This window comes from Pleurodeles waltl, chromosome 2_1, assembly GCF_031143425.1.
Source record: "Pleurodeles waltl isolate 20211129_DDA chromosome 2_1, aPleWal1.hap1.20221129, whole genome shotgun sequence".
Taxonomy (NCBI): domain Eukaryota; kingdom Metazoa; phylum Chordata; class Amphibia; order Caudata; family Salamandridae; genus Pleurodeles; species Pleurodeles waltl.
In genome coordinates this window covers 350,885,803-350,911,378 of record NC_090438.1, presented here as the reverse complement: position 1 = coordinate 350,911,378, position 25,576 = coordinate 350,885,803, and the positions used below count along the sequence as shown (strand labels likewise).

At 46.8% G+C, this 25,576-nt stretch overlaps 1 protein-coding gene across 2 annotated transcripts in view; it reads left to right on the top strand.

Moving 5' to 3' along the window:
- Positions 1–25,576, top strand: part of BRWD3 (bromodomain and WD repeat domain containing 3) — a 993,456-nt gene that overhangs the window by 275,081 nt on the left and 692,799 nt on the right. For both annotated transcript variants that reach the window (XM_069212579.1, XM_069212580.1), the window contains exons 22-23: positions 9,508–9,584; positions 9,862–10,039. In XM_069212579.1, the coding sequence (XP_069068680.1) occupies positions 9,508–9,584; positions 9,862–10,039 (255 nt within the window). The remainder of the gene's footprint in view (positions 1–9,507; positions 9,585–9,861; positions 10,040–25,576) is intronic.

Below are 25,576 nucleotides of genomic sequence, written 5' to 3'. Positions count from 1 at the left end.
AGAGCAAGAGGCTTGACATGGTGGGAAGGAAGATGGAGAGGTAGGCTGCAACCCAGTGGCGCATTGCCAACTGCAGTGCACTGTTAAATAGATATAGCTACCAAGAATGGGACAAGATGGAATCCCTCATGCAGTTCCTCCCAGAAGAATACAAAAAAGAGGGCCAGTGCAGTTATTCAAGAGGGCCTAAACATAGCCAACACATGCCTAAAATAAGCCGTGGATGCTGCAGACAATGACATTAGGCATATGTGTACATGCTCAACACTAAGGAGACATGCTTGACTCAGAGTGTTGGGGTTCAAGCCAGTTGTTCAAGCCTCTATAATCAAAATGCCTTAACAGGAGATGCCTTGTTTAGCCAGGTGGTCGATTAGTCCTTGCAACAAACAGGACAATGAAATGTCTACTGCAGTTGGGGGCCTTAAGAAAACAGAGGCTTATTCAGAAAGGTATGAAACACAGCACAAAGACCACCTGGCAGAGCGCCTTTAACCTTGAGGCTGCAACTGCAAGGCAGATCACACCAAGCCACACAGTAGACCACGTACCAACAGTGGCAACATCCAGCTAGACAACCATTTCAGGCATGAGGAAGTAGAAGAGGACAAACTTCCTGAAGGTTAGGAGCAACAAGCGGGTTACTTGCCCAACAATCCCTGCCCCCACAACACCAGTGGGAGGAAGAATAAGAAATTACCCACACGAGTGGGAAAAAAATCCCCTCAGACAAATAGATTTTGAATGTGCTACATCATGGATACTACATAGAACTCATCAAGGACCACCTCAAATTCCCAAAAACCAAAGAAATTTCAAAGGGAAGAGATCATACAGCTAAAGAAAGAGGTGTAAGAACTCTTACAAAAGAAAGCCATTGAAAGGATACCAAGAAGGAAAAGAAACAAAGAGAATTATTCTCCTTACTTTCTGGTCCCGAAACAGGATCTAACTGTAAGACCAAACCTTGACCTCAGATTCTGAAATTTATTTGCACTCAGCACTTCAGGATGACAGCACTCCAAGGAGTTATACCACTTCTAAAGAAAGGAGAGTATATGGCAATCTTAGGTCTAAAGGATGGCTATCTACACATCCCAATGAATCAAAGACACAGGTAATACCCCAGATGTGTTCTAGACAAGGTACAGTACCAGTTCATAGTGCTGCCTTTCAGCATAAAATCAGCACCACGGGTCTTCACATAGTGCCTCGCCGCAGTTGCTGCATACCTAAGAAGAAAGGGCATTCATGTATACACATACTTAGACGATTGGCTAGTAAAGGTGAAATCAAAACAGAACTAGAGAAAAGAAATTCAAACAGCAATAACCACTTTAGAACATCTAGGTTCCTCAATTAACCACAAAAAGTTGTCACCACAACCGTAACAGGAAAAGGTGTTTCTGGGTACGAACCTAAACTCAAGGATGGCCTGAGCAGACTTACTAGAAGAGGGCACAGGCGATCACAGAGCAAGTTCGCCTATACCAGAAGGGACAGTCTCTGACAGTGAGGGCAGTGATGAAACTAATGGGCATGATGGCATCATGCATACTGCTCATAACTCATGCAAGGCTTCATATGTACCTTTCCAAGAATGGATCTGCAGCAAATAATCACAAACCACTGGGAGTTGGGAGGATCTAGTGATTGTCACACCAAAGATCCAAAAGGACACAATGGTGGACATCCAAGGACGTGGCAATAGGGAGATATCAACTCCAATGGGGACCATCACAGCAGATGCATCCCACAAAGGTTGGGGAACACACATAGGCAACCTGAAGGTACGAGGATAACGGAACACACATGTGCTGAAACACATCAACTACCTGGGAATGAAAACAGTTTTCCTAGTCCTGAAGACATTTCAAACACACATCACAGGTTAAACGGAACTAATACAAATGGACAACACAACAATGCTTTACCTCAACAAACAGGGAGGAACAAAACCATTTACCCAGAGCAAGCTACCCGAGAGATAGGGCAGTGGGCAATACCAAGAAAGATCACCCTGCAAGCCGTCCACCTACCAGGAAAAGAAAACAGAGGCCGAAAGACCAAGCAGACAAGAAAGCAGCTCCCACAAATGGGAACTAAAACAGGCACTGGAGAAAATATTCAGGGCCTAGGGAAGACCAGAAATAGACCTGTTCACCACAGCAAAAAACGCAGGCGGCTAGCGCTTCGCCTCCAGATTCCAACACCACCAATCGGAGAGGAATGCCCTGTCAATAAACTGGTCAGGGAGATTTGCTTAGAGCTTTCCTCCAATACTCCTAAAACTAAAGGTGCTGGAGAAAGCCAGACAACCAGGGACACATCTCATCCGCATAGCAACACAATGGGCCAGACAAACTTGGTACTTGGATCTACTAGCGATGTCCATGGGACAAATTATAACAATCGAAGCAGAACAGGATCCGCTAACAATACAGGAGGGGAGGGTGTACCTCCCACAGCCAGCAACCTAGCTGACTGGCTCCTGAATATTTAGAATTTGGACACCTTCACTGCTGCCTAGGTTAATGGAAATCCTTAAGGTAGCAAGAAATGCTATTACATGAAAACGCTATGCAGCAAAATGTGGAAGATACGTTCACTGGTACACAAATAACAGGTATTTGAAGACAAGGACAAGACAGAAAACTGTGTCACATTTGATCTGCTAGATTACAGGCAGCCATAGTAGACTATACTAGGGGCACTTCATGTTACAGCTTCTTCACATCCCCAGTGGTGAATAGATTCCTAGAAGTGGCTAAAAGAATTGTTCCACCAAGATGAGTTCCAGCCCCATTGTACAACCTAAATACTGTGCTAACGCAGTTAATGACAAGGTCCTTTGAACTTATGCACAAACAGTTGTAAAACACGAACACTAAAAACAATATTCCTAATTGCATGCATATTACTATGCAGAGTAAGCAAATTACAGGTACTAACAATTTAGGAACCATACTTACAGGGACAAGGTGGTTCTCATAACTAACCCACAGTTTATGTCAAAGGTGGTAATACAGTTTCATGGTAACCAAAGTACTCAGCTACCATCATTCTTCATAGAACCGAAGACACAGACAGATAGTACCCTACATATGTTGGGTGTAAGGAGGGCTTTAATTTACTATCTTCAAGAAACAGAAACGCTTTGTAAAGGAAAGCAGTTGTTTGTCTCCTTTGCCAAGGGCCTTTCCAGCAAGCATACAGTGGATACACAAAAATTATTTTAGCATCCTGTTTTTACCCTTTGAAGTGCATCCCGAGTGGTACATGTAAAACCCCAGCAGACCTTTTTAGCAGAATTTGACACTAATATCAAAATGAGGCTAATTATGATTGTAGCATTCCTTGCTGGATTGACAAAGGAAGGGACCTGCCCATGTGTCAGCTAACATTTGCATGTGACAGAGGAGGTTTCTTTTAAGTATACCCCAAGTGTTAAAATGTCAGCTGACCTGTGAATCATGATTTGACTTTCAAGCAGGATTGGACACTGTAATGTCAAAAAGATAAGGTTCAGAGGTGTCATCTCTGTGCATTCAGGTCAGTATATTGTTTGACCCCCAAGAGGCATTTCACACCCATTCATACCTATTTAAATGCTAATTACTAGATGGCAAAAATGTGACAGCAAATGCAAATGAGCTTCCAGAAACTTTAGGCAGGGGAAGAAAGTGTTGCTTTCTAAAATTACCTTTTCCTTAACATTTATTTAAAAAATACTTCACCATTGAATTAGCTTTTAATAACAAATATTTGTTTTTGTAGCTGCTTGCCAACTGAAATTAGCATTATTAGATGTAATAATGTAATATAGGGTTTTTGTATGGAACAGCCAGCCTTCCTACAGTGAAAATAGGTTTGGGGGATTTTTCACTGAAAGGACATGTTTAACATTAAATTCCTACATGTCCTACTTTTACATACCATGCACTCTGTCTTATGGACAATAAGGTCTACATACGGGTGACTTAAACATTTTACTAGGAAGGTTATGACCACAGTTATGCTTCAATAGTTGGCCTGAAGCAATGTATTACACGGTCACTGCCACGGTATCCATGACATTAAAAGGCCCTGGGTACATTTTTGTTTCATAAACTGGCTACGTAAGGGTAAGTTAAATATACCAATTACGAATATGCCATCCCATGTTGAAAAGGCGAGCACAGCCACTTTACTACTGGTTCTAAAATCTGCAAAAATATAGGGTCCAGCAAAAGGTGAACAATCCAGGATGTCCAAGCAGAAAAGGTGAATTTCCTACAAATGCTTCCCTCAGTCAAGAGCTAGGGTAGACTAACAATCCCATGATGAGCATCCCTGCTCGAACAATAAAACGTGGACAATTCATTGTTTCTGCAGTGTCACTTGTCTGTTCCATGCCCCTCTGAGCCTGTCTGTATCCCTCTGTCACCATGTTCCCTAGCCACTTACTCTGTCCATGGAGATCCCTTCCCCTCACCTGCAGATCCCAGTCATGAGGTGACTAACCTTAGCTTGTTCACAGGTTCCTTCCAGTAGGCGGACAGTACCACTGTGGCCAAAAACGTCATTGGTCCATTCTGCCCCCTGGGCCATACGTCTGTCTCCAGGGGAGGACCCACTTTGCTCAAAAGGCAAGCAACTAACAGTGGCTACTGTTTGCTGCCAGTGTCGAACCAGTCACCTGGCCATCTACTACCAGGTGGAGGCTTTATTCTGGGGTCCTGGGTAGGTCTCACTCCCAGCCGTGGGGCTGACAAGGAGTCCACCACTTGCACCTAAAGTCTCTCAGGCCTGTTAGGTTTCTCAGACTAGGGACTGCACCCTCAGGTGCTAGACAACCTCCTTCCACTCTTTCTTCTGCAATCTCTAAGTGGCGGGGTGCTGTAGATAGCCTTTCAGTTCATGGTCTCTTTCTCCAAGTCTAAAGAGATGCCTTGCATTCTAGGACTTCTAAGGGGGACACACCATTCCTCTCTAGGGTGACACACTCTGTTCACTAGGAGTCTGCCTGGCTCAGATCTTCTGTCCTCTCCCTCTGTGACAGTCTTGGCAAACACCTCCAGGTCAGAAGTGACCTCACCAAGGTCAGTTTTGTGGTGCTCTAGTGTTAGGATAGGAAGGGGCTTACTCTTTTGTGATTGGGTTCATGTCCTACTCAAAACCCCTCCCTTAACTCCGCCTTACTACTCTCAAAACCCCTTTTCTTTGGTCATAAATATTTCCCATTTTCCAGTCACTCCCGCTCGGCCTCCCACACTTACTGAAATAACTGCTGTCGGGTTGGCAATGTCTGCTCACTAAAGATAGGACAGTCCTAGGCCGAGACATCCACACTTAGGTTTGTGAATAGCATTTTGCAGATCGCTAGTAGATCTACTAAACAGATTGAAATGTAGTTTGTGTCTAGGCCCCAAAAACACTTGTTAAAGTATGCTGGAGCCTGAGCTTTTAGGTCAAAGTGCGAGAGCAGGGGGAGGAGAATGTCCCCCTGTGAAATTAGAAGGGGTCCAAAGGGAGCAGTGCAGGACGAGGGTCAGGGAGTGCCCCTCTGCCATACAAATACGAAAAAAATACAAAAAATATTTAGGAAGACATAATTTTATAGATGACATTTTGGCAATAGACATATGTAAAAATGTAGATGACCACATTATTACTGATACATTTTAAAGCTGGCATTTATATTGTCAACATTTGTAGGAAAGTACCATCTTTCTTGGCATGTTACCCCCAATTTCTGCCTGTTTGTCAGTATGTTTTGCCTGTCTCACTGGGATCCTGCTGGCCAGGCTTCCAATTCCAATTGACACACTGGACCCCCACTTATAAGTCCCTAGTATATGGTACGTAGGTACCCAGTGCTTTGGGGTTCCAGGAGATCCTTATGGGCTACAACATTTCTTTTGCCACCCATATGGAGCTCTGACAAACCTTTCTTCAGGACTGCCACTGCAGCCTGCGTGAAATAGTGCATACACTATTTCACAGCTGTTTTCATTTCACTTAAGTAACTTCTAAGTCACCTATATGCCTAGCCTTCATTTACTGAAGGCTGTGTGCAATTTACTAAGTGTGAGGTCACCCTTGCACTAGCAAAGGTGCCCTCACGCTGTCCAGGGCCAATTCCCCGGACTTCGTGAGTGCGGGAATACCATTACACGCATGCACTACATATAGGTCAATACCTATATGTAGCTTCACAATGGTAACTCTGACTATGGCCATGTAAGGTGTCTAAGATCATGGAATTGGCCCCCATTCCAAATCTGGTATTGGGGGGCCAATCCCATGCATCCTGGGGGCTCCACCATGGACCCCAAGTACTGCCAAACCAGCTTTCTGAGGCTTGCACTGCAGCTACAGCTGCTGCCACCTCACAGACAGGGTTCTGCTCTCCTGGGGTCTGAGCAGCTTAGTCCCAGGAAAGAAGAACAAAGCATTTCCTTTGGGAGGAGGGTGTTACACCCTCTCCCTGTGGAAATAGTTGTTACTGGCTTGGAAGGGGTAGCCTCCCAGAGCTTCTGGAAACACTTTGAAGGGCACAGAAGTTGCCCTCCTTGCATAAGCCAGTCTACACCGGTTCAGGGACCCCCAGTCCCTGCTCTGCCACAGAACTGGACAAAGGAAAGGGGTGTGACCACTCCCCTGTCCATCACCACCCCAGGGGTGGTGCCCAGAGCTCCTCCAGTGTGTCCCTGGCATTAGCCGTCTTGTTTTCCAAGGTGTGGGGATACTCTGGAGATCTGAGTGGCCAGTGCCAGCAGGTGACACCAGAGACCCCTCCTGATAGGGGCATACCTGGGTAGGTAGCCAATTCCCCTCTCAGGGCTATTTAGGGTCTCTCCCGTGGGTTCCTCTTCAGATTTCAGATTCAGCTTGCAAGACTCCTCCAGGGATCCTCTGCATCCTCTACTTCAGCTTCTGACTGTCGCATCAACCGCAGACTGCTCCAGGAACCACTGTAACTGCAACAAAGTATCCAGGACGACTACTGTGACCTGCAACTTCAGCTTCAGCCAGCATTTGCAACAGTTTCCAATGTGTGCACGCTCTGAGGACTCCCTTTCTTCACCCTGCACCAGAAGAACCAAAGGAATCTCCCATTTTGTGACTTAGTCACTTCCCTGCTCCTGCAGGCACTTTCCAAGACGACTACCGGTTCTCTGGGACTCCTCTCCTGATGACAAGCATGCTCCCTGGAACACAGGTGGTGGACCAACACGACCCCAGACTGTCCTAAGGTCCAGCTGTCCAAATTTGGAATAAGTAAGAGCTTTCCTTCCCGGTTTGCAACAGTACCCTTGTGCACCGCGTCATCTCTAGCTCCTTGGGCTCATGTGCACTTCTTCCAAGATTCCTTTGTGCACAGTGTAGCCCAAGTCCCCACCACTCCATCCTGCAAAGCACAACTCGCTGAGTTGTTCTCCAGCGGGGTGGGACCTTCTTTTGTTGTGCTACAGGAACTGCAATTTGCACCTTTTTTGTCCCCATGTACTGGGACTCCCTTGGGTGCTGCCTGGTCATCTGTGGGCTCTCTCCAGTGCTGGGAGCCCCCTCTGCCTCCTTAGTCCGAGTTGAGGCTCCCAGGTCTCTCCTGGGTCCAGGCAGCACCATTTTGATGCAAACCGCGACCTTGCTTGGAAGGCTTGCTGGATGAATCTAGCAACGCAAACAGCCTGTATCCAACTTCTCGACGTGGGACATCTCCTGCACCACGCAGGAATCCACAGCCATCTTCTTTGGTGCTCTTCTGCAGACTTCTAACTGGAGAATCATCTTTTGCACCGTCTTCTAGGTTGGCAGAGGCTCCTGTCCTTCCTGGAATCTTCTGCAACTTCTTTTGATTGCAGTCGTGCTTGGTTCTTGCAATATCTCTTAACACAACATGTAGTGTGTTCTGAGGAAACTTGCAGTACCTTACTCCTACTTTCCTGGGCTCTGGGGTACTTTACTTACCTTTGGTGTTTTCTTACACTCCCAGCGCCCCACTACACACTACACTTGCCTAGGGGGGAATTTGTGATTCACATTACACTTTCTTAGTATATGGTTTGTGTTGTCATATTGCATTCTTTTGTAATTTCTACAATTCCCACTATTCTATGACTATATACTTACCTGACTTTGGTCTCTAGTGTACATATTGTGTATAATACTTACCTCCAGAAGGAGTATTGCCTCTAAGATATTTTTGGCCTTGTGTAACTAAAATAAAGTACCTTTATTTTTGGTAACACTGAGTATTGTTTTTTATTGTGTATAAGTGCTGTGTAACTATAGTGGTATTGCAGGAGCTTTGTCTCCTAGTTCAGCCTAAGCTGCTCTGCTACAGCTACAGCTAGTCAACCTAAGCTGCTAGAACACTAACTACATTTCACTAATAAGGGATAACTGGACCTGGTATAAGGTGTAAGTAACTTAGGAACCCACTAAAAACCAGGCCAGCCTCCTACAACATTTTAAAACACAACATGTTTACATACTTACAGTTGAAGTCTCAATTCCCTCCTTCCCAGGTAACCATAGCTTTGCACTCGATTCAAGGCCTCCAAGTTTGAGTTATTCTATTCAGGAAACAAATATGCAATTCTCTGTAGCTTTGGTGTTTAAGAGTTATTACTTATTTTTATTTTATACATTCACATCTCCTATCTCAATCGTATTTGTCCTTTGTGAGACTGTATTACTGTGGTACACTCCATACTTATACAGTCTGACAGGTTCTGTTAGGGTGGCGGGTGGTTAGCACTTTAAGCCCACCAACCTTCTGGTAAAAAAAATAGCTGTTGGATGGGGTTCCATTTTAAATGTTGATTTAACTGTTGTTCTGAACTTTTTTTTTTTTTTTTTTTTTTTTTTTTACAACTTTTATCCTAACCCTCTGCTCCTCAATACGATTTTAGGTCCATGTGTGCTGATCACGGTCTTTGGGTTTTAGATACACAAATGCTGCCGTGGAAGAAACTGCGGCAAACCTACAGTGTTTCTTGCATCTCTAAATGAGAAATCAGTGGAAAACCAATGACTGCTTAAATCAGTTGCTTTGTTTCTAAGTCAGTGACACTAACTTCTTGCTGTTGTCAGTGGTGGACAACGATTTTCAAATATTTGATGCTGGCACCTTAAAACCATGTTGACAGCACAAATCATTTTCACTTACTTTTACCAAGGAATCTTGTCTCTAGAGATGAAATAAAGCTGGAATGATAAATATGTAAACCTCTCCAGGTTCAGTCACCTAAAGGTTCAAGTTAAGTAAATGTTCCTTTTGAGTATCATACCTTCAATGTATGGTGGGTTTGCATGAGAGCGAGCTTGAATTGCCCAGATAAAATATCAGTTGAAATAAAACAATTACATTTATGTCGATTAGAACATTATAAAGTGTTTGTTTCAGAAAACCTTTTACAAGCCATGCTTTAATTGTACTAATGGCAAAAATGAGTATCATGTAAATATGACCCGTCATGTAACGTCCATAATTCAATATTTTATTTGTTTCCAAACAAGGAGGATGAAAGGGCTGGTACTAGTAATGCATCTGCAGATGAAGCAGGGGGTACATGGCATAGCGAGACGTCTTCCAGGTATGCATATTGTATACTTCTTTCAGATCTTTTTTTAATTTATTTTTTTATGTGGCATTGTGTGATGAACTGAATGAAACATCAAATGTGGCCTGTTTGTGAATGATAGTCTTTAAAATTTGCCTTCAGAGTGAGAGTGAATGAGTCTTTTCATAAACTGGGCTTGGAGTTGTTGATGTTATAGTGTAAAAGATTTTAATTGAGAAGCTCCATTTGAGTTATATTTGAGAAGTTTGCTGTTCTTTGAAATAAATGTCACCCTTCTGTCCTAAAACAGTGAATCATCTAGTGAATATTCAGACTGGACAGCTGATGCTGGAATTAACCTACAGCCACCCAAAAGGCAAACTCGACAGACAACAAGAAATGCTTGCGGTAGCTCAGATGATGAAAGCACAAAGGATAAAAAGGAGGTGGAAGAAAAGCGGAAGAAACCCAAGCAGACTAAAAAGAAGGTTTACAGGCTAAACAGATTTTTTTTTTGTAATAAATGTGGGCGGTCTAATTGAATACTGATTGAACTATAGTCACATCAGTTAACTTGTTCAAGTAGTTAATTAGCACATCCACAAATACAGTCCAGGTACATCAAATGTAGCTCCAAGATGCCAGTGTGTAAGCCCCACTCCGTGCTAAGATACATGAAGAAATGTACATGAAGATAGGTCAGGTACATCAAATCTAAACATAGGGTGTTATTTGTGTGTGCAAACAGAAGGTAAAGTCCCACTAAGATAGTCTTGATTTGAATCAAAATTACAGGACCAAGGCCTTTTGATAAAATCAAATGCAGTATTACAGAAGATACACGAAACGTCGTAGTTGAACAAATTAAACTTGTATTTATTTTGTTGTTGTGAAAGCGTTGTGATTCCAGAGCAAGAATATCATTAATTTTTCAAGACAAAACAGGATCCAAAATGGTAACAAGAAGGGTCAGCCAACACGTGTTTCGCCCCCTCTGGCTATTTAGCCGGGGCTTTCTCAAGGCGTGCAAGATAGGATCAATTTAGTGAAACAATCATTTTGTTTTAAACATTGATTGGGTCATAGTCTGAGCGGTGCCCGAAAATACGGGAAGCCGCGAACGGACTGCAAAGATTGAAAACGAGACGTCTTGTGTATCTTCTGTAATACTGCATTTGACTTTATCAAAAGGCCCTGGACCTGTAACCTCCGGCAAAGTCCCCGCACTTAGCTCACGAACTAGCCATTTTACACAGGAAGATAGTGCCTTTGGACCCTCTCCACCTTCTGGAGTCTGCTTTGCTTTGTTATTTGTGTGTGAATCATATATATGTTTGTCTTGTCCATCAGGGAGATGGTGAGTTAGGCATCATCAGGGTAGAAGATGATGGTGATGTCTTGTGATCGGATGACGTTGGCGAATGGGGTCTTGCATATGTTGAAAAGGGTGAGGCTGAGGGACAATCCCTGTGGGACTCCACATATCACTTTCTTCGTCTCTGATTGAAGGGTGGCAGCCTGATACTTTGGCTCTTTCGGAGAAGAAGGAACAGAGCCATTTGAGAGGGAATCTTTGTACGCCCATCTTAGAGTCTTCTGATTAGGATATTATGGTATTAGTGTCAAAGGCGGCAGAGAGGTTGAGCAGGATGAGGACCACTGCTTCTGCTTGGTCCTGGGTAATTGGAATGTTGTTGGCCGCAATGAGTGCTGTTTCAGTCATGTGGTCTTTATGTATCCTCATTGAGTATTGTCTAGTAGATGGTGAAAATTGAATAGGAGAGCAGAGAGATGTGTCAGAAGTTGCTCAATTGATTCAAGTCGTCTGTGGGCTTCTTCTGTAGGGCGTTGATTTCTGCAAGTTTCCATTCACCAAGGAAAGTGGCAGACATGATGGATGTGTTGATGATGTGGGTCATGGTGGTGCTTATTGGTGATGTTCCCAGGTTGTAAATGTGGTTGGGGTATGGGTGCAATGGGGCCCATAAGCCTATGGTGCATATAATTGCTGTTGTGTTGTTTCTGATGAGGGTTACCTGCCCTTGCCCTTGTTTGTTGATTACCTCTGCTAAGCCAACCACCACTGTAAGCTTCTGGAAAGCAAATAGAGACAAACGTATGACAGTCAATCCAACCTTACTTATATAAAGCCGGCAGAGATTACTATGGCCACATTTGAGCTGCCAGGATCTCCCCCTATCCTTGTGCTATTCAATCTGTTAGCAACTCTCCTTGACATTTTTTCCCCTTAAAGTCTCTACTCCATTCTGTTGTGGTTGGGAATGCTATTTTATTTGATCATTTTATTTTTATGATAACATTTCAAACATATAGGTTGACTTCCCCTACCCCCTTCTTTCTCAGATGCTTCCAGCCATCATAACCTCTCCTCATCAGCAACTGGTGTATCTGTGGTGGAATTCTCTAGTTGTTTTGTGGAAGACATTATCGCTTCATTTAATTGGATCAAATCGTGCCCTCCACTAGGCCAGTATTTACCACAGCTTTTCACTCTTATCATGGACACAATCTGTGTTGTCCACAGTGACCTATGGATTCTCTCCTTGAAATGTGCCACCATTCCTGATCTTTGGAGTCATGCTTTGGTTGTGCCACTTTAAAAATGTAGTGCCAAGCCTTTCATTCCAGGTAACATGTCTCCTATCTCCCTTTTACCAATGCCCTCCAAAGTCCTAGAAAAACAAGCAAATAAACAGTGATCTAGCTAACTTAAGACTAACCTTTTGCTTGACGACACACAGTCTGGATTTTATCCACAGCATAGTACTGAATCAACTTTTCTCTCTGTTACTGAGGATCTCAGATGTATCATTGACTAGGGAGAATCAGCAAATCTGGTACTACGAGACTTTTCAGCTGCGTTTGATACAGCGTCACATAGCACTCCTATCCTCTCTCTGCATACTATAGGTATCTGCAATACAGCCCTTAACTGTTTCTGTTCCTTTCATACCATTAGATCTCAGTCAGTCACCATTCCTCCTTATAAATCCTTGCCTCTTTTAGTTCCTTTTTGTGTCGCACTCGTCTCCTCTTTGACCCCACTACAATCAATATTTATACCATTCCCCTTATCTCTTTAGTCCAATCCCTTGGGTTCCAGATCTTATCACACACAGATAACATACAAATAATTGTTTATATCTATGAAAACTGTGCTTAACCAAGAAAACCTCTTCAAATGTATGTCTTCCTATGCTAGATGAATGAAAATCAAGTTTCTAAAGCTAAATAGTGATAGAACTAAGGTTCTGGTGTTATGTAAACAATACCCCACCTGGCCTGCCAATTGGTGGCCTTCTGATCTAGGACCTGCTCCAGTTTCCAAATCCTGAGTCACAAATCTCTGTTTTTTTATTTAATCATAACCTGACCTTTCCTGTCAAGTCAACCAATTTGTAACTACTTGTTTCTTAATACTAAGAACTCTCAGAAAATGTCTTTCTTCTACTTTAATTAATTTGCAAGAATTGAACCTGCCCTTGTCACTTTGTCTCTCAGTTGTGGTAAATCCCTGTATCTTTGCCTTCCGGGATACCTGCTTCACTGCCTTTAGGTTTTGCCAAATGTGGGTGCCCGTCTGATCTTAATTCTTTCAAGTTGTTAAGCTATTTCCGCTTATGTCAATGAGCTTTCTGCCTCCCTAATGACAAATGATTCCTGTTCAGATCTCTGTCTGGTTTTCAAAGCACACTCCAAGTCTGGTCCTTCTTGTATCAGGGAGCATATACTGTCTTACCACCCTTAATCTGGTCCACTTTCTGTGCATCTATCCCAGCCGAATCATCATTCTCTCCTTCTACTTGGCAGCCAAACACTGTGTAGGAAGTTGGCTCTGTATATACTATCTCAAAGTAAGAGATAGTGTGCACAGAGTCCAACGGTTCCCCCTAGAGGTAAGATAGGGGCAAAATTATATCATTCTAATGCTTTATTTTGTGGTAGTGTGGTCGAGCAGTAGGCTTATCAGAGGGTAGTGTTAAGCATTTGTTGGACACACAAGGGCAATAAATGAGGAACACACACTCAAAGACTTAACTCCAGGCCAATAGTTTTTATATAGAAAAATATATTTTCTTAATTTATTTTTAGAACCATAAGTTCAAGAATTGAAATTAATACATAAGATGCAAGGTACTCCACATAGGTAAGTTAGGAACTTTGAATTAGAGCAATAACATCTACAATTTATGTTAAAATGGCAATAAGCTATTTTAAAAGTAGACACAGTACAAAAATCAACAGTTCCTGGGGGAAGTAAGTATTGGTTAGATTGTGAGGTAAGTAACATACTTACAAGTCTCATTTCCTGGGTATAGGCAGCTCACCGTTGGGGGTTCAAAGCAACCCCAAAGTTACCACACCAGCAGCTCAGGGCCGGTCAGGTGCAGAGGTCAAAGTGGTGCCCAAAACACATAGGCTTCAATGGAAATAGGGGTGCCCCGGTTCCAGTCTGCCAGCAGGTAAGTACTCGCGTCCTTGGAGGACAGACCAGGGGGGTTTTGTAGGGCACCGGGGGGGGGGGGACACAAGCAGGCACAGAAAGTACACCCTCAGCGGCACAGGGGCAGCTGGGTGCAGAGTGCAAACAGGCGTCGGGTTTCAGATAGGAATCAATGGGGAGACCCGGGGGTCTCTTCAAGGATGCAGGCAGGCACAGGGGGGGCTCCTCGGGGTAGCCACCACCTGGGCTAGGAAGAGGGTCTCCTGGGGGTCGCTCCTGCACTGGAGTTCGGTTCCTTCAGGTCCTGGGGGCTGCGGGTGCAGTACTGGTTCCAGGCGTCGGGTTCCTTGTTACAGGCAGTCGCGGTCAGGGGGAGCCTCTGGATTTCCTCTGCAGGCGTCGCTGTGAGGGCTTAGGGGTCAACTCTGGCTACTCACGGGCTCGCAGTCGCTGGGGAGTCCTCCCTGTAGGGTTAGTTTTCCGCAGGTCGAGCAGAGGGCGTCGGGTGCAGAGTGGAAAGTCTCACGTTTCCGGCGGGAAATGTGTGGTCTTTAAAAGTTGCTTCTTTGTTGCAGAAAGTTGCAGTTTGTTGAACAGGGCCGCTGTTCTCGGGAGCTTCTTGGTCCTTTAGGTGCAGGGTAGTCCTCTGAGGCGTCAGAGGTTGCTCGACCCTGTTGGATGCGTCGCTGTTGCAGTTTTCTTCGAAGTAGGGAGACAGGCCGGTGGAGCTGGTGCCAAATCAGTTGTCGTCTCCATCTTCACTGCAGGGCTTCAGGTCAGCAGTCCTTCTTCTTCTTTAGGTTGCAGGAATCTATCTTCCTCGGTTCTGGGAGCCCCTAAATACTCAATTTAGGGGTGTGTTTAGGTCTGGGAGGGCAGTAGCCAATGGCTACTAGCCCTGAGGGTGGCTACACCCTCTTTGTGCCTCCTCCCTGTGGGGAGGTGGGGAGGTGGGGGGTCACATACCTAATCCTATTGGGGGAATCCTCTATCTGCAAGATGGAGGATTTCTAAAAGTCAGAGTCACCTCAGCTCAGGACACCTTAGGGGCTGTCCTGACTGGGGAGTGACTCCTCCTTGTTTTCCTCATTTTCTCCTCCAGCCTTGCCGCCAAAAGTGGGGACAGTGGCCGGAGGGGCGGGCATCTCCACTAGCTGGGATGCCCTGTGGCGCTGTAACAAAGGGGGTGAGCCTTTGAGGCTCACCGCCAGGTGTTACAGTTCCTGCAGGGGGAGGTGAGAAGCACCTCCACCCAGTACAGGCTTTTTTTTACTGGACACAGAGTGACAAAGGCGCTCTCCCCATGTGGCCAGCAACATGTCTGGTGTGTGGCAGGCTGGCAAAAGCTAGTCAGCCCACTCTGGAAGTCGGGTATGTTTTCAGGGGGCATCTCTAAGATGCCCTCTGGGTGTATTTCACAATAAAGTGTACACTGGCATCAGTGTGCATTTATTGTGCTGAGAAGTTTGATACCAAACTTCCCAGTTTTCAGTGTAGCCATTATGGTGCTGTGGAGTTCGTGTTTGACAGACTCCCAGACCATATACTCGTATGGCTACCCTGCACTTACAATATCTAAGGTTTTGCTCAGATACTGTAGGGGCATTGTGCTCATGCACATATGCCCTCACCTGTGGTATAGTGCACCCTGCCTTAGGGCTGTAAGGCCTGCTAGAGGGGTGACTTACCTATGCCACAGGCAGTGGGTTGTGGGCATGGCACTCTGAGGGGAGTGCCATGTCGACTTAGTCATTTTCTCCTCACCAGCACACACAAGCTGGCAAGCAGTGTGTCTGTGCTGAGTGAGGGGTCCCTAGGGTGGCATAAGACATGCTGCAGCCCTTAGAGACCTTCCCTGGCATCAGGGCCCTTGGTACCAGGGGTACCAGTTACAAGGGACTTATCTGGGTGCCAGGGTTGTGCCAATTGTGGAGACAAAGGTACAGCTTAGGGAAAGAACACTGGTGCTGGGGCCTGGTTAGCAGGATCCCAGCACACTTTCAAATCGTAACTTGGCATCAGCAAAGGCAAAAAGTCAGGGGGTAACCATGCCAAGGAGGCATTTCCTTACAATCATATTTTAGAGTAGAACATGTCTGACATTAGAAGTTGCATGTTCCCTTAGTGACTAGGCCCAAAGCAGCATTGTCACTAGTTGGCACATAGGAGAAGCCAACATAAAGATTATACACTTTAATCTCAGTTTTTAAGCTGTACCATCTACAGACTTTATTTAAAGACTTACTTTTATATTGAATAAAAATCCAATCTTTTGGAAAAGTCCAATTTCTTTATGATGTCTTGGAAATATAACTTTTAGAGAGTTACCTTTATCCTGCTTGAAGCTGCTGGAGGCTAATTTAGATGAATTCTCCAGCATCTGTCTAGCATAATGCTTGGTCTACATGATGTGTGACAAAGGTGTGGATTGTCTTCGCTGAGCTACACAATAAGTTGACCTAAAGGTACAAAGGTGACTCCTGAACTCAGCAGGATATGCAGGACGAGGCTGTGGCATCCTTTTGACAGCACATTGTCAAATCATGCCTGACATTTCTGTTTGAGCCCCGTCTAACACTTTGCCGCACTTGAAAGGGAGAGAACTGGATGCCAAGACAATTATTGTTTATCCCGTCCGGGTGCTGTCAGAGACTACCTTTAGCGTACCAGCCCTCTGACTCCTAGTTTGTTGTAGATACAGGGCCTCCTTCAAACTGAATTTTAGTGTTAGATGGGGAGGACACTCAAGGTTACCATAGTACATTCTCCTACACACCCACAAACCTTAGCCGCAAGTTTAGTGTCCCTGAATACTTTTGCCATCTTGAAAATGCCCTGGAATGTGCATTTCGGGCCTGTTTGTAGTAAGGCAAACAGGAACTACCGTAAAAGCAGGTAAAGTTGCTCCTGGGAACGTTTACCCCATCGGTTGGAGAGTGCCCAGTAGTCATCCCTACCCACAAGGGGGTACCAGTAGTAAGCGTGGCATCTCCAGGAATCCTCTCCAGAACACTTTCTGGACCTGCAGAACAACTGAAGAGTACTGGATCTGCTGTCTGTGACCTGTGAGGAACTCTGAAGGACAGGACCTGATTCCCTGTTGTGTCCAGAAAAAAGGAAGTGCCCCCATAGGTCAGTTGGCTGACTTCCAATGTGGATACTGGGACACAAAAGGCTCTAAGAGGCCTTTTCTCTACAATTCCAAGATATCTGATAGAGACTTCTAGCTGCAGATTCCTTACCTTAGAATTCCCTGGCACCGGCTTAGAATCCGGAATTGTTCTGCTGAGCAGTACACTCCGCGCACCATCGGGTGGCATTGTTCGGATCTGCGTGCTTCGTCTGGCTCCGCGTGGTATCGTCAGCGTCGTTGGAGCCATCTGACATGTCATGGTTGTCTATGTAGATGCACCTCGTCAGTTCTTTTCCTTCTGCGCCGGTTAAGCGCAGATCCGAATTAGCGCTACCCTTTCTTCAACGTTCGAGGCATTTTCATCTTTTGGACTGTTTGAAGTCATGTCTTCGAGGAAGGCTGGGTTCAAACCGTGTGGTGCATGTCAACGCACCATGTCGGTGACGGACCCGCACCGAGTTTGCCTTTGGTGCCTCTAGAAGGATCACGACTCCACCTCGTGCTCTGACTGTCGGGCCGACTCCGAGGAGGTCACGGTCCCACAGTGGAGGAGGTTGCAGCACCACTCCCGGAGCCCCAAGTCCTCTTCCTCGCATTTGAGGTAATCTGATTGTTCAGGTAAGAGGCAGAAGAAGAAGACGACGTCCAAGCGGACTTCAACTTTGTCACACCCGTCGGGCGATGAGGCGTCTAGGGAACATAGATGTTCCGAGCAGGGTTCCACGGAGCCATCGCCAGGGTCGACTCCACGTCTTCCCCCTTTTCCGGGTACTGGAGCGACCCCGCTCAAATAAAAGAATTTTACGAGGCCATGCTCTCGTTTTTGAGCGGGTGCATCTTTGTGCCCTGCAGGGTCCCCTTTGGGTTAGACATCAGCAGCTTCGGCCTCAGCGCCGTTGGGAACCCCAGGATCCGATCTGGACCAGCGCCTGTCCCTCACAGTCGACCTCCCCCGGCACCAGGTCCGATGTCAATGCTTCCTCCACTACCGGATGATCCTGAGCTGGAGCAACTTCGTACGATGCCGACTCCGACTTCGACACCGCCGATTCGACCCAGATCATTCACTGAGCATTATTTAGAACAGCCAGGCATAGGAGAGGAATGGGATGGGTCAGAGGACCCTTTGGAATATGACCTGGAACAGGACTGGTATGAGGATCTAGTGGATTCCAGTGGACTGGACGCATCTCCAGATAATGCCATGCTCTCTCCTCCTAATGTGGCTACGGAGGAGGGAGCTTCTTATGCTATGGTGGTGCGTAGGGCAGCTGAGGTCCTGGACCTAGACTTGCCTATGGTGCCAGTCAGGACAAATCTCCTGACAGGTGCTTCACCGGGGGTGACAACATCAGAGCTAATGTTGCCCTTCGATGAGGCCCTAACAGACACCCTTCTGGGTACATGGTGCAAAACCAGCACAGGGACTCCTGTGAATAGGACATTCGGCCGCCGCCATAGACCCGCTCCGAGCGACCCTAGTTTCCTGACCCAACACCCCACCCCTGAGAGCTTGGTAGTCCAAGCCTCTACTTCCCGTGGTGCCTTCCCTTCCGCCCCCCCAGATGGGGAATCTGAGAGGCTGGACCAGCTTGGAAAGAAAATGTTTTCTTCCACCAGCCTGGCATTGAGGTCCGTAAACACCTCTTGCCTATTAGGCAATTTTTTCCATACTTTATGCGATACAGTGGCATAGGTGCTGGCCCAGGTCCCGGAGGGTGTACAGGACACTCTCACCCAGGCTGTCAAGGATGGGAGAGATGCAGCCAAGTTTACGATCAGGTGTGGATTGGACACGACCGACTCGCTGGGCAGAGCGATTTCATCGTCAGAGGCCCTACATCGCCATGTCTGGCTACGTTCAACTGGCTTTTTGGGGGATGTTCAGTCAAGTTTGATGGACATGCTTTTTGATAGCTCTCGCCTTTTTGGTGAGAAGGCAGACTCCGCTCTTGAGAGGTTCAAGGATTCTCGAGCTACGGCCAGATCTTTGGGCCTTTCAGCGCCAGCACAACAGCAGTCTGTCTTTCGCCCCTTTTGAGGCTTTGGAAGGGGTGTTGTACCACGCCAGCCACAGTTTAGCCACAGTCCTTAGGCTTCACAACATCCTGAAAGAGGACGTGGTCATGGTACCATCAGACCCAGAGGGTCTGGCCAAAGGTTGGCCACCACACAGCCCCCCTCCTCTGTGCCCAAGCCCTCCTAGTGTGGTTCTGTAGGACCAGGTCCATCCAGTTGGAGGGAGGATTCAATTTCATCTCCCTCACTGGCTTTCCATCACAACAGACAAGTGGGTTCTGCAGGTCATACAAAAAGACTACTCCCTCCCCTTCCAGTCTTCCCCCCCCTCTATCCCTCTGACAAAGGAACGGCTGATGGAGGACCATTTGGTTTTGCTCCGTGAGGAAGTTACGGCTCTCTTGGCCAAGGGTGCCATAGAAAGGGTCCCGATGTCAGAAGTAGGCAATGGTGTTATTCTCGCTACTTTCTGATTCCCTAAAAGAACAAGGGCCTTCGCCCTAACCTGGATTTAAGGGATGTCAATCTCTTCCTCAAGAAGGAGAAATTCAAGATTCTTACTCTTGCTCAGGTCTGCCCTAATCAAGGAGACCGGATGGTAGCGTTGGACTTGCAGGACGCGTATTTTCATATCCCCAACCTGCCAGCCCAGAGGCATTACCTGCGGTTCAAGGTGGGCCACGAGCACTTTCAGTTTACTGTGCTCTCTTTCGGTCTCACCAGTGCCCCTCGGGTGTTAGCGAAGGTGATGGCGCTGGTGGCAGCACATGTGCGCATGTCAGGGATTTCAGTCTTCCCCCTACCTCGACGATTGGCTGTTGAATGCTCCCACACTCCAGGCTCTCGTCACCCATCTCCAGAAGACGGCGAACCTCTTGCACTCGTTGAGGTTCACTGTCAATGTGCCGAAGTCACACCTGACTTCCTCTCAGAAGCTCACCTTTATCGGAGCTGTTCTGGACACAGTGCAGTATCAAGCTTCTTATCCCGAACAGCGAGTTCAGGATATTCAAGTTATGATACCGATGTTTCGGCCTCTATCCTGGATTTCGGTGAGACAGACTCTGAGGCTGCTGGGACTTATGGCTTCCTGCATCCTATTGGTCAAGCATACCAGATGGCATATGAGGGCTCTGCAGTGGGACCTGAAGTTCTAATGGGCACAGCATCAGGGGAACCTTACCGACGTAGTTCAGATTTCAGAGGGGACTGCAAATGATCTGCAGTGGTGGTTAGTGAACTGCGATTGGGTCAAAGGCAGACTCCTCTCCCTTCCCCAAGCAGCTCTCACAGTAGTGACAGATGTGTCACTTCTGGGATGGGGCGGCCATCTGGGAGAGCTGGAGATCAGAGGTCACTGGTCTCCATCTAAATCTGGGCTCCATATCAACTTGTTGGAGCTTCGGGCGATTCGACTAGCATTAAAAGCATTTCTTCCTATTGTGAAAGGGAAGGTAGTGCAGGTGTTCATGGACAACACCACCGCAATGTGGTACAGCAACAAGCAGGGTGGTGTGGGGTCGTGGACCCTTTGTCAAGAGGCTCCACGTCTCTGGACATGGCTGGAACAGCAGGGCATAACCCTGGTGGTTCAGCACCTGGCAGGTTCTCTGAACTTCAGGGCAGACGAGCTCAGTCAAAAATGCTTAGTGGATCACGAATGGTATCTCCATCCGGAGGTGGCGCAAGAACTCTTTCAGCAGTGGGAAGAGCCTTGGGTAGATCTGTTCTCCTCTGTAGAGAACGCGCAATGTCAGCCGTTTTGGGCGTTGGAGTTTCCAAGGGGGCTATCTCTAGGCGACGCTTTTCGTCGCGCGTGGAGTTCAGGCCTCCTGTACGCCTTTCCGACCATACCTTTTCTGCCCAGGGTTCTCAAGAAAATCAAGAATGACCGGGCCGAAGTAATCCTAGTAGCTCCGGATTGGGCCGGAGAGTCTGGTATCCAGAGCTTCTCAAAATGAGCATCAGTCCTCCAATCAGGCTGCCTCTTCGGGAGGATCTTCTGTCACAGCAGCAGGGGAAGGTTCTCCACCCGAACCTGTCAGTTTTGCGGCTTCATGCATTGAGGTTGAGCGGCGACAGTTGAAGATTTGTGACCTCCTGTCCGAAGTCTGTGATGTCAATCTGGCAGCCAGGCGTTCCTCTACTAAGTCGATTTACGACTGCCGATGGAAACGTTTTGTTTTATATTGTAGAGAGGTCTCTTGATCCTCTTCCTTCTTCTCTTTCTAATACCCTTTTGTTTATTCTCTCTCTCGCCTAACAGAGTTCCTCCTTAGGGACCCTTAAGGGTTATCTTGCTGCCTTATCGGCTTTTCTACGTTTTCCCGATCAACCAGCTTTGTTTAAGTCTCCTGTAGTACAAAGGTTTTTGAAAGGGCTTGTGCATTTGTTCCCACCTGTGCCTTTCGTCATGCCCCAGTGGGATCTTAATCTTGTTCTTACCTTCCTAATGTGTGCTCCTTTCAAGCCCTTGCATAACTGTCCTCTCCGGCTGCTCACTATTAAAACAGCCTTTTACATCGGCTAGGAGAGTGAGTGAGCTGCAGGCTTTATCTTCCAAATCGCCATATCTCACAATATATCCTGACATGGTAGTATTAAGAACTCGTGCCTCTTTCCTCCCCAAGGAGGTGACCCCTTTCCATCCGGGCCAAAATATCACCCTGCCCACCTTCTTTGAACCACTGCACCCCTCTAAGGAGAGGAGCGTCTTTATCTGCTGGACCCAAAAATAATGTTATCGTTCTACCTTCACCGCACAAAAGAGTTCTGGGTGGATGACCAACTCTTTGTGGGGTACTTTGGTGCAAAGAAGGGTCGGGCAGTACAGAAACGGTCCATTTCGCACTTGGTTGTTCTCTCTATAAAGATCTGCTATGCTTTGGCCAAGAAGCAGCCTCCAGAGGGCTCACTTTACAAGAGAGAACGCTGCTACCACTGCGTTAGCGTGTGGTGTGCCCGTGGCTGGACATCTGTCAGGCATCAACGTGGGCTTCATTGCACACGTTTGCAAGACACTACTGCCTGGATAGCCAGGTGAAACGGGAGGGGCATTTTGCCCGCTCAGCCCTGCAAGACTTACTAGTATAAACTATATCCTTCAGACCCACCGCCATGGGTTATAGCTTGGGTATCTATTCTAAGGTAAGGAATCTGCAGCTAGAAGTCTCTATCTGATGAACAAGTTACTTACCTTCGGTAACAAATTATCTGGTGGAGACTCTATCTAGCTGCAGATTCCTTACACCCACCCAAGCCTCCCCGCTTTGCGGATATATTTATTTATACATGTATATAATTATTATGGATATATGTGTAGGAAGTTGGCTCTGTATATACTATTTTAAAGTAAGAAATAGTGTGCACAGAGTCCAAGGGTTCCCCTTAGAGGTAAGATAGTGGCAAAAAGAGATCATTCTAATGCTCTATTTTGTGGTAGTGTGGTCAAGCAGTAGGCTTATCAGATGGCAGATGGTAGTGTTAAGCATTTGTTGTACACACACAGGCAATAAATGAGGAACACAAACTCAAAGACAATTCCAGGCCAATAGGTTTTTATATAGAAAAATATATTTTCTTAGTTTATTTTAAGAACCACAGGTTCAAGATTTACAAACAATATTTTAAATGAAAGGTATTTCTCTCAGGTATCTTAGGAACTTTGAATTATCACAATAGCATGTACAGTTTTGACAACAATGGCAATAAGCTATTTTAAAAGTGGACACAGTGCAAAAATCAACAGTTCCTGGGGGAGGTAAGTAAATGTTAAGTTCACAGGTAAGTAAAACCCTTACAGGTTTCAAAGTTGGGTCCAAGGTATCCCACCATTGGGGGTTCAAGGCAACCCTAAAGTTACCACACCAGCAGCTCAGGGCCGGTCCGGTGCAGAGGTCAAAGAGGTGCCCAAAACACATAGGCTTCAATGGAAACAGGGGTGCCCCGGTTCCAGTCTGCCAGCAGGTAGGTACCCGTGACTTCGGAGGGCAGACCAGGGGGGTTTTGTAGGGCACCGGGGGGGACACAAGTAGGCACAGAAAGTACACCCTCAGCGGCACAGGGGCGGCTGGGTGCAGAGTGCAAACAGGCGTCGGGTTTCCAATAGGAATCAATGGGGAGACCCGGGGGTCTCTTCAGCGATGCAGGCACAGGGGGGGGCTCCTCGGGGTAGCTACCACCTGGGCTAGGAAGAGGGTCGCCTGGGGGTCGCTCCTGCACTGGAGTTCGGTTCCTTCAGGTCCTGGGGGCTGCGGGTGCAGTGTGTTTTCCAGGCGTCTGGTTCCTAAAAGCAGGCAGTCGCGGTCAGGGGGAGCCTCTGGATTCCCTCTGCAGGCGTCGCTGTGAGGGCTCAGGGGGGTCAACTCTGGCTACTCACAGGCTCGCAGTCGCTGGGGAGTCCTCCCTGTAGTGTTCGTTTTCTGCAGGTCGAGCCGGGGGCGTCGGGTGCAGAGTGGAAAGTTTCACGCTTCCGGCGGGAAACGTGTGGTCTTTAAAAGTTGCTTCTTTGTTGCAAAGTTGCAGTTTAGTTGAACAGGGCCGCTGTCCTCTGGAGCTTCGTGGTCCTTCTAGATGCAGGGTAGTCCTCTGAGGCTTCAGAGGTCGCTGGACCCTGGGGGAATGCATCGCTGTTGCAGTTTTTCTTGAAGTGGGGAGACAGGCCGGTAGGGCGGGGGCCAAAGCAGTTGTTGTCTCCGTCTTCTCTGCAGGGCTTCAGGTTAGCAGTCCTTCTTCGTCTTCAGGTTGCAGGAATCTAGTTTCCTAGGTTCTGGGGAGCCCCTAAATACTGAATTTAGGGGTGTGTTTAGGTCTGGGAGGGCAGTAGCCAATGGCTACTCTCCTTGAGGGTGGCTACACCCTCTTTGTGCCTCCTCTCTGAGGGGAGGGGGGAACATCCCTATTCCTATTGGGGGAATCCTCCAAAATCAAGATGGAGGGTTTCTAAAGGCAGGGGTCACCTCAGCTCAGGACACCTTAGGTGTTGTCCTTACTGTTGGGTGAATCCTCCTAGTTTTTCTCATTATCTCCCCTGGACTTGCCACCAAAAGTGGGGGCTATGTCCAGGGGGTGGGCATCTCCACTAGCTGGGCTGCTCTGGGGCATTGTAACATGATGCCTGAGCCTTTGAGGCTCACTGCTAGGTGTTACAATTCCTGCAGGGGGAGGTGTGAAGCACCTCCACCCAGAGCAAGCTTTTGTTTCTGTCCTCAGAGAGCACAAAGGCCCTCACCACATTAGGTCAGAAACTCGTCTCTCAGCAGCAGGCTGGCACAGACTAGTCAGTCCTGCACTGAACAATTGGGTAAAATACAGGGGGCATCTCTAAGATACCCTTGGTGTGCATTTTTTTATAAATCCAACACTGGCATCAGTGTGGGTTTATTATTCTGAGAAGTTTAATACCAAACTTCCCAGTATTCAGTGTAGCCATTATGAAGCTGTGGAGTTCGTTTTTGACAAACTCCCAGACCATATACTTAATATGGCCACAACTGTACTTACAATGTCTAAGGTTTTGCTTAGACACTGTAGGGGCATATTGCTCATGCAGCTATGCCCTCACCTGTGGTATAGTGCACCCTGCCTTAGGGCTGTAAGGCCTGCTAGAGGGGTGACTTACCTATGCCACAGGCAGTGGGTTGTGGGCATGGCACTCTGATGGGAGTGCCATTCGACTTAGTCATTTTCTCCCCACCAGCACACACAAGCTGGCAAGCAGTGTGTCTGTGCTGAGTGAGGGGTCCCTAGGGTGGCACAACATATGCTGGTGCCCTTAGGAACTTTCCTTGGTCACAGGTCCCTTGGTTCCACTGGTACCTTTTACAAGGGACTTAACTGTGCGCCAGGGGTTTGCTAATTGTAGAAACAATGGTACATTTTAGGTGAGAGAACACATGTGCTGGGGCCTGGTTAGCAGGGTCCCAGCACACTTCTCAGTCAAGTCAGCATCAGTATCAGGAAAAAAGTGGGGGGTAACTGCAACAGGGAGCCATTTCCTTACAATATGTTTTTGGCATTTTTGCCTTTCTTAAAGGCATGTAAATTTTTTACTTCTAACAGTCAAGTGAAAAAGCTCAAATCCATAACTGTTAGTGTTTCTATGACTCTGAGCTTCTGACGTGGAAAGTTGTGGGAAAAGAACTGACATACACGCGCCGAGTTGGCGTCTATATAGACAACCATGACGTCATAGACGGCTCCTACAACGCTGACAATGCACGCAGATCCGAACTACGCCACCCGACGGTGTGTGCAGGGTACTGCTCAGCAGAAAAATTCCGGATTCGAAGCTGACGCCAGGGAATTCTAAGGTAAGAAATCTGCAGCTAGAGCCTCTACCAGATAATTTGTTACTGAAGGTAAGTAACTTGTTCTTGTTGAGATGCGAATAAATGCACAAATTAAATA